This window comes from Oryzias melastigma, linkage group LG4 (assembly GCF_002922805.2).
Source record: "Oryzias melastigma strain HK-1 linkage group LG4, ASM292280v2, whole genome shotgun sequence".
Taxonomy (NCBI): domain Eukaryota; kingdom Metazoa; phylum Chordata; class Actinopteri; order Beloniformes; family Adrianichthyidae; genus Oryzias; species Oryzias melastigma.
The window spans coordinates 18498767-18509040 of record NC_050515.1 but is presented as its reverse complement, the minus strand read 5'-3'; the positions used below and the strand labels follow the sequence as shown (position 1 = coordinate 18509040).

General features: G+C 40.4%; 2 protein-coding genes and 1 non-coding gene across 6 annotated transcripts in view; 2 read left to right on the top strand and 1 right to left on the bottom strand.

Annotated features, from left to right (window-relative positions):
• Window positions 1–9141, bottom strand: part of aspm (assembly factor for spindle microtubules) — a 20121-nt gene extending 10980 nt beyond the window's left edge. Inside the window, exons 1-16 of one of the 3 annotated variants that reach the window (XM_024278580.2) lie at window positions 8667–9141; window positions 8200–8343; window positions 6568–8038; window positions 4675–4770; window positions 4480–4563; window positions 4257–4403; window positions 3938–4174; window positions 3777–3844; window positions 3535–3676; window positions 2328–2458; window positions 1859–2034; window positions 1278–1423; window positions 1041–1126; window positions 745–957; window positions 466–661; window positions 191–342 (exon numbers count right to left, since the gene is read on the bottom strand). In XM_024278580.2, the coding sequence (XP_024134348.1) occupies window positions 191–342; window positions 466–661; window positions 745–957; window positions 1041–1126; window positions 1278–1423; window positions 1859–2034; window positions 2328–2458; window positions 3535–3676; window positions 3777–3844; window positions 3938–4174; window positions 4257–4403; window positions 4480–4563; window positions 4675–4770; window positions 6568–8038; window positions 8200–8343; window positions 8667–8939 (3762 nt within the window). In that variant the 5' untranslated portion in view covers window positions 8940–9141. Of the gene's footprint in view, window positions 1–190; window positions 343–465; window positions 662–744; window positions 958–1040; window positions 1127–1277; window positions 1424–1858; window positions 2035–2327; window positions 2459–3534; window positions 3677–3776; window positions 3845–3937; window positions 4175–4256; window positions 4404–4479; window positions 4564–4674; window positions 4771–5367; window positions 5723–6567; window positions 8039–8199; window positions 8344–8666 lie in introns of those variants that run through there. The other 2 variants (XM_024278578.2, XM_024278581.2) reach the window with 2 other exon arrangements.
• Window positions 9142–9639: 498 nt separating this feature from the next.
• trnah-gug lies at window positions 9640–9711 on the top strand. Its single transcript has one exon. It is a non-coding gene; the product is annotated as a tRNA-His (tRNA).
• A 384-nt stretch (window positions 9712–10095) lies between these two features.
• Window positions 10096–10274, top strand: part of depdc1a (DEP domain containing 1a) — a 9979-nt gene continuing 9800 nt past the window's right edge. Inside the window, exon 1 of one of the 2 annotated variants that reach the window (XM_024278582.2) lies at window positions 10096–10178. The gene's annotated coding sequence lies outside the window, so the exon portion shown is untranslated. The remainder of the gene's footprint in view (window positions 10179–10274) is intronic. The other variant, XM_024278583.2, reaches the window with a different exon arrangement.

The window sequence follows — 10274 nt, the reverse complement described above, 5'->3', positions numbered from 1 at the left end:
TTCCTTTGTCGTCAACAAACAGAGGGGACATTACTGTCATTAATTAGATAAACAGATTTGGGAAATACTTAATTGTGTAGAACGATAGGAATCAGAGTCTAAAAAATATGTAGTAGTGCAACATTAATCTCTTTTACTTCATTATCTATGCTCTTGAGACATTTGAATCCAGGTTGTCGCCTGGTCTCACCTTCTCATCGGGGATGGTGTTGGACATATCAGCCGGGTTGATCATGGCGGGAACTCCCCCCAGGAACGCCACAGCACTGTTGACCAACCTGAAGTTGCTTTTCTCGTTCTCCAGCAGCTCTTTAAACTCAACAGAAGGAGAATCTGGGCCTCCTGGGATAAATACAGGACATCACCACAAATTAGCTCCTCAGCTATGGTGTGGATTCCCTCAATTTATCTGTTATTTTTTTAGCCAGTGAACCACAGATTTTGGCAGACATTTACTACTCGTGCCTTTTTTTAACGAGTTAAAGGAGCTGTCGGAGTCGCTGGCTGAACAGTCGAGCTCCAGACGACCTGTCGGGGAACCCTCCACGGTCTGGGTGGTGCTGTGGTTGATTGAGGCCTCTGGCAGGAGGCTGGGGTGATAGTGGTGGATGAGGTAGCAAAGAACGCGGCCGTCTGAAAACATCACGGTGAAGTTTTCCACCTGTAAATGCCGACACACAGACTTGATTTAATGTGCGACTCCTTACACGGTTTGTCTGGATTGTAAAATAATAAATAAAACACCTTCAGACTGTAGAAGTTACAGACAGCACGGACCCAGTCCATCAGCAATGTAACCTTGGTGCTGGTGTGTACATACGGCACCCTGGTCTTCACTGGACTGGGCTGAATGCCCTGGTCAGCCCTCACTCGGGCCAACCTCCGCTTGGTCCTCAAAGTTCTCTTCAGGAAACCGATTTCCTGACTGAGCTGACTCTCATCCAGAATCACTTCCACCTTCACAGGTTTATGAAATAAAAGAGAATAAGTCTTCTTGGTAAACATAAAACACAAACCCTTACACAAAAAAAGATACACACATGGAATGCAAAGATGATTTTCCACAGAAGGCTCAATGTCTTCTCTCTGTGTCCATCTGCAATGTCTCTGGAGTCAATGATGGAACCTGGAAGCAAGTTAAGAAATATCAATAAAAAGGGTTTTTTCTTTATTCTTAATAAAAGTGATAGAGGGTCTTTATTTACTGTCAAAATGATGGATACATTAAAGAAAAACGTTATTTTGTTCAAAAAGAACATCAATAGGCTCAGAGTTACCGTGTTCATCCTTGAGATTGATCCCTTTGGCTTTCAGCACCTGCAGGGCGACGTCGATGTTGTGGATCTTCTGAAGGCGACTGATGGCGGGCAGACGCAGCTTCGCCGACAAACTCCAATCCAGAGTGAGGAGCTCCATCACACGACTGCAGGGACATCACATTTTTAGAATCCTTTTTCTTAAAGAATGTTTTCAGATACACCAACAATTCTAAGTCAAGCCGCTTTTTTGATAAAGATTAAAATTGAAGATCAGAAAACCTGATAGTGAATAGCAACATTTTTTAAATAATAAAGGCTGGAATTTTATCCTTAAGTAACTGTACAGATAGATAACATGGTATGAAAAAAATCTTAAAATGCATATCTAACTCTAAAAGGGTAAGGCTAAACAACACTCAGTGGCTAAAATCAGTGTTTAGAAAAGCTGAAGATTTATCATAAACTTATTAGAAAACAAGAGAATCCCCAAAGATCCACTGTAATGAAAATTGTGTTTTTAACACCTTATCTGCTCTCATAAAACATCAGAATTTCTCTCTGTGAGATCAAACTTAAAAAATAAACGACACTCCACTCACACAAGACGAATGCCGCATTTCAAATCCACCGCTAGGTTCTTTACAGCAAAGTCGAACTCATCAAGAGGAGTTTGAACATGGGAGACGGGTAACCCGAGGTAGCCGAGGTGCCGCGGGAGGATCCCCTCTCCGCTCAGGAAGTCCCTGGAGAAGGCCAGCAACAGGTCTTTGGTCGTCTGTTAAAGATGTGAAGCAGGGGGTTAAAAAAAAAAATAATAAATAAAAATCTTTGTGAGATCTCAACTTTTCAACAATAGAAGTTCGAGTTGCAGGGGACACAAGTAGTTTTGCGTAAGAATGAAACTGTCTTTATAATAAATGTTGGAATGCAAAATTTAAAAAGAAATCCAGTGTGAAATTAAAAATTGTATATATGAAAAAGAATAAAACATTTTTATTAGTTAATAATTTTAAAATATATATATTCTGCATTCGTTTTTGCACATAAACCGTTGTACCCGTGACCTACCTTGAACTCTGCATCCACACAGAACAAACAGGGGTTGTGTTCGATCAGACGACATTCTTTGGCTTTATCCAGGAAACAGACCAGCAGCAGCAGCTTCTTCAGAGTGAAGCGAGACAGCGCCTCCTCGTGGCCTTATGTAGAAAAGAAGAGGTCAACACACGAGTGCAACGGCAGAAAAGAAGATGCACGAACAATTTTATGGAGTATAACACTCAGATGATATGAATTGGCTTCAACAGGAGCTATTCAAATTAAAAATGTTAAGAAAATCTATTGAAAAGGTTTGATTTGTTACATTTAACCATCTACAGCTGGAGGAGAAAATGTGAACCCTTTAGAATTACATGGTTTTATGCATAAACTGGACACACAATTGTGTCTAGCAAAAATAATAAAAACATATTTTTGCTTGGTTTAATCAGACAATGTTTTTCTCCATCGTTGTGATTTAGATTAAATAAAAAATGAACAATCACGTGTCCATTTTGTACATAAATTGAGGCATTCCCAAAGGGTTCACATACTTTTTCTTGCAACTGTATGTAAGAAGGGAACAACAATTTATAGTTGTATTTTAGATCAAAGAACATTATAATGTAAAGTATATACACCAAATTTTGCTTTATTTAGGTGAGTAGCTTAAAACAAAAAGAGTTATAAAAAATAATGTAGGACAGATGTGAAAAATTCCATTAGAAATGAACAAGTATCACTTAAAAACTTCATATATTTTAATACAACATATTTGTAATACAGAAAAAAAATTTACCTAAAGAGATTATTTTGAAATGTGGAAAGTAACAGTTTGCATTATTTAATCTTTTAAAACATTTTCGAGCCAAGTATTTAAAAAAATATTGAAACACAAAGAGCAACTCTTTATAAATTTTAACCAATATTAAAAAATATATTATTTGAATAATAAACTATCTTTGTTTTCACAGAGATGCTACATCTGGTGATACTACACATGTAAAGAAACAAATTAAACATTTTCTCATATCAAATATTGGAAAAATATAAATCAAATCTCTCTTTTTGTATTATTATAAAGAGCCAATTTTGTTTTTTCACAATAAAATACAAGATGGAGTTCTCTCTGAGTCTTAAAAGGCAGCCCATACAACAAAACCACTCCAAACACATCAAGTGCATTAAAAGTTGCTCTAAAACACAGAAGCCTGATGGCTTCTTCTCTGAAAGTTACCGTCTTTGTAAAGGTGAGGCACCCTGGGGTGTCTGTAGTCCGCCGCAATGTCGGGGTTCCACAGCAGCCGCTGGAGGATGAACATGGCCAGACCCAGGGTGTCACTGTTGCTCTCAAGAGAGATGAACTCCCCAAAAATCGTCTGGTCATTTAAGTAAACGAAGACACAAGTAAACAAAAGTTGTTGAGACATGATGAAAAAAAATGATGGGAAAAAAACACACACACAAATAAGACAATACCTCAAGACCAATCCGTAACCACAGGGGATTGTAAGAAAGGAGCCAGTTGAGAACCTTTTTGCGCTCACCTAAAAATAGACGATAAAAGAAGGGAGGCAAAAATAGTTGGCACACTGATCGCAGTACAAGTATTTGGAAAAACGATAGTATTTTTTTTTTACCAATGTCCTTCCACAGGTGGCGGTCTTTCCGTACGAGCAGGCGCCTGGCCTCCACCTCCAGTTCGAGCCTCTGAATGGCCTTGACCATGGCTTCAGACGTGAACAACTGGCAGGCAGAGCGGCGGAGGCGGTTTAGCTTCCGTCTGGCCGTGTAGGTACTGAAGGACATCTCCTCTTTGGTGGGAGCTCTGGGCACATTGAACTTGTCGCTGCCGATGGCGAGAGACACGGCACTAGCTGCAAAAGCAGAAAAGAAGAATGTCGTTGAAGATACATGAAAATCCAACTGATAGTTGAGCGCTGTGTGACTGTGGAATACCTTTGTTGACTTCAGGGTTGACTTTAAAGTCATCGGGAGTGAGGACGTAATTGATCCACCATGTGAACCCCCTCTCCTGCTTCTCGATCCACCTCTCATCGTAGAACATGTTCTTGGCAGCGAATGACATGGGATGTCTGGGAAGGGCTGAAATAAAAGAAACTCACGTAACTAAATGACACTTTTCGGAAGATAAAACTAAAGGCCCGGCCATGTCCAGTACCCGTCTGAGTCGGCTTGATGAAGGTCAGTTTGGATTGCGCCACAGCCACTACTTTAGTTCTCCTCACAGCTGCAGCACCTGGTCCTGATGAAGAGAAAACACATTTCACCCACTGTAAAACATGGCACCTTTTAAACTTCCCGTTTGCTACTCTTTTAAATTTTTATGTGCCAAAAAAAATTTGCATATGCGTACCCTTAGAGATTGCTTTGGAGTTTGTTGGTTTGGCCTGGGAAGGAGCTGCAGGCCGCGTTTTCTTTAGAGATGCTGTATCCACTGACAGAGCAGTTCCTGAACAGACGGGAATTTAACATAAAAATTGAAGCAGAAAATGTATTTCTGAAACATCTGACCTATAGGAATTGTGATGGCTGCCTACGCTGCCACACCATCAGGGCAGTAACCTGCACCCCAAACAGTCACCTGCACACACCTTTAGATACATTTTATTTCAATTACAAGACATTGTTGTCGAGGGCGACAGTGGCTCAGGTGGTAGAGCGGGTCGGCCAACGATTGAAGGATAGGCGGTTCGATTCCGGCTCCTGCCAGCCAAAATGTCATTGTGTCCTTGGGCAAGGCACTTAACCCACTGGTGTGTGAATGCGTATGAATGTTCTGGTGATGGTCAGAGGGGCCGTAGGCGCGTACTGGCAGCCACGCCTCTGTCAGCCTGCCCCAGGGCAGCTGTGGCTACAGTAGTAGCTTACCGTCACCAAGTATGAATGAGGTGTGAATGAATAATGGATACACAATGTAAGCACTTTGAGTGTCCTGAAAAGCGCAGATAAATCTAATCCATTATAAGACATATTTGTTTTTGTGTAAAATTTATTGACACATGATTTAAGCTTTATTTCAATTTTAATCTTGTGTTTTTTGAGTTACCGGTGCTGTGGAAAACCATTGCTGCTACTGCCGTCTGCTGGAACCACCATGTCAGGCCTGACACAAAGAAAGCATGCCAGCCAGCAGAGGCCTTATATGCAGCAGGACACTAATTGGACTGAACCACTGCCTGGGGAAGGAGAAATTCTTTTTGTGTTAAACACTGATTCAGTTAACATTCTACTTTATGTCTATTAGTTTTGCTATTTTTCTATGTTAGTTTACTTTAGGATGGACAAGTTAATTTTGTGTTTGCTGTATTTCTGTTGTCTTAGTCTTTTTCAGTTCCCCCTTGTGTGTCTAGTTGGTCTGATCAGCCACTATATATGTTCCCTTGTGTTTCCAATTAGGAGGTCAGTTTAAGTTTGTTGCTCTGTCTGTTCAGTTGGTTGATTTGTCCTCCTATTTAAAGCTTCAGTTACTTTTGTTACTTTGACCTCTTTTAAGGGCCCATTTTTGTTCACTGAGATATCTTTTTTGAAAATAAATGTAAATATTTTTGATATATTTTTGGCTGTCCTTGCCTTTACTGCTCGGTCCACCACAGGAATGAACAACATGAAATTTGATTTTTTTTTTTAATCATAGCCAATATTTTTTTTCTTGCTTTATTTGTACATCACCTTAAAATGACGTGACTTGTGAATCTGTACGTTTTAAATATATTAAAATGGAACTGAAATGTAAAGAATGCATGGATCTACTCAGTCCAGTACATGTATTTTACTGACCTTTTGCAAGTAATGCTCTGGGATTTGAAGTATAGGAAAGACTTAAAGGCTGTAAATTGTTGTTCTCAGAAATTGCAAATTATAATCTTTGTATGTGTTTTAATAATCTGATACCAAAATAATAATACAAGACACATTAATATGTACTGTATTCGTCTATTGCAGAAAATACAATTGTTTCTGGAAATGTATGGTTTGTCATTTCTTCAGACTTGCATAAGTAGAAAATATTTGTTTAGTATTTTTCCACAGATTTAGCTCCAATTCCAAGTGTGTTTTATATCTAATGATATAAAATGTCAATAGTTGCAGGTATAAGTTGGTGTTTAATCAACAAGTGATGAACATAGTGCACATGTAGAAACATTAAACTCCAACTAATTCAGCATCCAAATACACAGTTTGGATCCAACATCCGCACCAATCCACCCAAATCATTGAGAACCCGTACGCAGTTGTATTTACATACCTGTTGCTCGTTGCCTCTGTGTTCTACTCGTCCTGTCCTGGACTGATCTTGGGGGTTCCGGTTTTGCTGTCACCACCTTGCTTCGTTTGCCCTGATCTGGTTTCCCAGCATCCTCAAACTTCACATGCTCCTCACTCTTTCTCTTCTTGCATTTTGCTGCCACTTGAACGGGAAACGACTCTTCGTGGACGGATAGAGTTGCAGGAACAGCCTGCACCTGCTGGAAGCTTGGTAGAAGATCGTGATGAAGAGGTGAAGATGAGTCCACAGGTGGTGGGGAGGCAATGGTAAACATGATGGGAGAAGGTGCTGCAGGAGGCAGAGGGCTGACTGACGAGGAGGTGTGTGACAAGGCGTTACAAAGAGGGGAGATGGGGAAGGCGATTGGGGGCGACGAGGTGCGAGGTCTGGGAGTTGAACTGAGGGAGGCAAACCCTGATGTTTGATGGTTTTCATCACTCAGAGCAGCTCCTGTGTCAGCAGCTATCACGGGCAGGCTTGGAGTACCCGGTCCAGACTCGCTCTGACTGCTACTGCCAGACAACTCAAGTGTTTTCTCCAGAAGCCTTCGCCGAGATTTCTTTATTTTCCGTCCACTGGAGCCATTTGAATCCACTGATGCCTTGCTTTTAATGACCGTGGCCGATGTAAAAGTAGTCTTTTTAACCTTTTCTACAGTCTTTTGGTCATCTGATGACACGGACTTTTTACTGACAAAGAACGTAAGTCTTGGCTCATTGGACTCGAGCGGTTCTGGGCTGTCAGGTATTGCTCTGAGGTCAGCATTCTCAGATCCTCCACCCTTTGATTCCAGGGAGTCGGAATACTCACAGCTGGAACTAAGCTCCCGAGGACTGGTGTAAATTTGGCTTAAATCAGAGCCAATGAGGGCCAGTGCATCCGTCAGTGACACGACGGGCTTTTCAGTTGACACACTGTCAGTTTCAGGTTTTGCAGCAGCAGGAGATGGTGGGCTCTCTGACTGAATGTGAGGCATGAGTTTCCTAAACCTCTCTGGTGTCCCGATTGGTGACAGAGTCCGGTTCAAAATTTTAGCGAGGTCTTTGTTTTCACATTTTTCCAGTGGGGAATCCATGCTGGAGCAAGGATCGCTCGATCCCTTAAACGTTGCAGCTGGAACAAGTAGAACCACAGGAGAGTTTTTCTGGAGAGGATGAACCGTCTCCAGATCAGTAACAGCCAGTTGCCTGGTGTGTAACGGTTTCCTGTCCTCTTGTGTCAGGGAGTTGCTCTCCAGGCGGTTGTAGTTGGAGATGGACCTCTCTCTGACAGCTTTTCTATCATTCAGCGACGCAAGCTGGCTACACGGCTTGTCTCGCTGGTACTGAGGCGTTCGGGACACTTGAAATGTTTTGTTGGCAGCCATCTTTAGTGGAGGGTCCACTTTCTTTGCCCTTGATGGTTTTATGTTTTCTCCATTTTTCTTTTTGATTGTGTCCCATAAGCTTTTCTGAAACAAAAAAAAAATACAGAAACAATATATAAACTGAACAAAAAGATAACCGGTAAACCATTTATTTGTTTTAAGTCTTCACTTTTAGGAGCATTCTCCTTTTTTGGTACCAACAACCCCAAACACATTTAAAAAACAGTCTAACTGAGAGAAATTACCTTTTTTTTCTTTGTTGCTTCCGCTCTACCCAAAAGAACAGCCTGGTGTTTAAGGATCCCATTGGCATTGACAACAATGAGCTCTCTGATTCCACCTTCTTCAGATGGGGTCCAAGTAATGGTCAAAGCGAATGATCCCGCAGGCTACAAACACAGAGGAACAGTTAGATGAACTTGTGCATCAATCAGACAACTGCAAACAGTATTTAGTGAGATGTCTATAATTTATTATATGTGAACTCAAAAAGGAGGAAAATGATCAAGAAGGTTGAATGAACTGAGAATTGACAATATTTGTTCATATCACTTTTATGTGAAAACTTTGGGCACTAACATGACAGCAGCTTGGTTTACATTGGACTAATAGAGTGGATTATACATAGTTTTGATTTAGTATTTTTTTTCCTGTCAAACACAAACCACGAAAACAAGACATTACAGAGTTTTTTTTTTTTTTTTTAACTTACCTCAATGGTAAACGTGTTGTGGTTGATAGAGAAGCCTTTACCCGAAGGGATCTTCTCAACGGTAACCTCTGCTTCCACGTCCTCTGTAGGGTTTTCAATTCGCAACACGGCCGATTTCGAGGTCCCCAACTTTACGGTTCCGAAAGTCACAAAAGGAGGCTTTGAAAACTGGATCAAACTCAGAACCGGAATATCATTCTCCTTGTTACCATCGTGCCTCCTCCCGGGACTGATGTCTAGAAATCCCTGCCGAGCTGCAATGGCTCCAGCCATTATAAAATAAAAATTAAAAAAACAGCCTAAAAACAAAAACGCATATCTCGAGTAAATGAAAAGATGGACTCTGAACGTTAAAATCCAACTCTACGAAGTCTCAACCAAGACTCAATGTTTCCTTCAACAACACACGGCGTAGCTGTACAGTTTGAATTTTCTGGTGTCGTGCTCTCCTCCAATCACAAGCAGATAGTATTTTGTTGCGTCCAATAGGCGAACAGGACGGAGTTATTTTTAACGGATTAGCATTCATGAGCCAATCAGCGGCGGATTACGTTTTTAAACTGACACGACCGCGCCCCCTTTGCTCATTTTTTTCTATTTTTATTTTTTGCGATATTAATTTTTTTACGTTTACTTTTACTTTGGTTTGTAGTCATTTTGGAGTTGTATTAATCAAACATATATTTGAAAAATATTAATAATCGAAAAAACATTTAAAAATGTCATCCTAGTTAATGTCATTTGGTTTGTTGAGTTTATTTAAAAAACTTATGAGTTCTGTGAAGTCCGATATTCTTGTGTTTGTTGATTTTAGCTTTTGTACATCTTGAGCAAAAATACAAATCCAGGCTGTACTAACGCAAAGCAATGTCATGCACACTGCCAAAGCATGACTAGTGAGCAAAGAACAAACATGCGGATTTCATCGACCTGCTTTATTTGTAACTGCGAGTCGTGCATCCAGCATTAGCTCGCCGTGATCGTATAGTGGTTAGTACTCTGCGTTGTGGCCGCAGCAACCCCGGTTCGAATCCGGGTCACGGCACTACTTTATTTTTTTTAAAGGATTTTCAAACAGGCGGTTTAAAATTCTGTTTTAGCGTTACTCCACACATGTGTGGGTATTCAGATAACTTACTACAATAGTTGTATAAACACTGCTCTTAAATAAATAAAAATGCATATGTTTTTTTTTCCTAATTTAGTAATCATTTCAACTGACCCATTTAGTAGCTATACATATACGTTATCAAGAAGTTAAATGCTGAGTTCTAACTAGCATTGCTGTGGTAATTTATTCTACCCTTGATGCTTTTATTTTTCTTAAGTAACATGTTCAGTGTTATGAAGATCCGAGTTCCGGCCTGTCACGTGGTATGGTTACCATCCAATCAGCTGCCAACAGAGGACGGCTCGTAATTTTAAACAGACCGAGAGATCTGCAAGCGCTGAATGCTTCTGGCTAAATGGTTTTATAAAAAACAGAGCAAACGTTTATTTAAAACAATGGACATTTATCTTTAATTTTGTATCGAATGAGGTGGGAGAACGTTGTTATTTCCTTTCATAAACATGAGCTCTCATATAATTACTCCCGGACCGTACAGA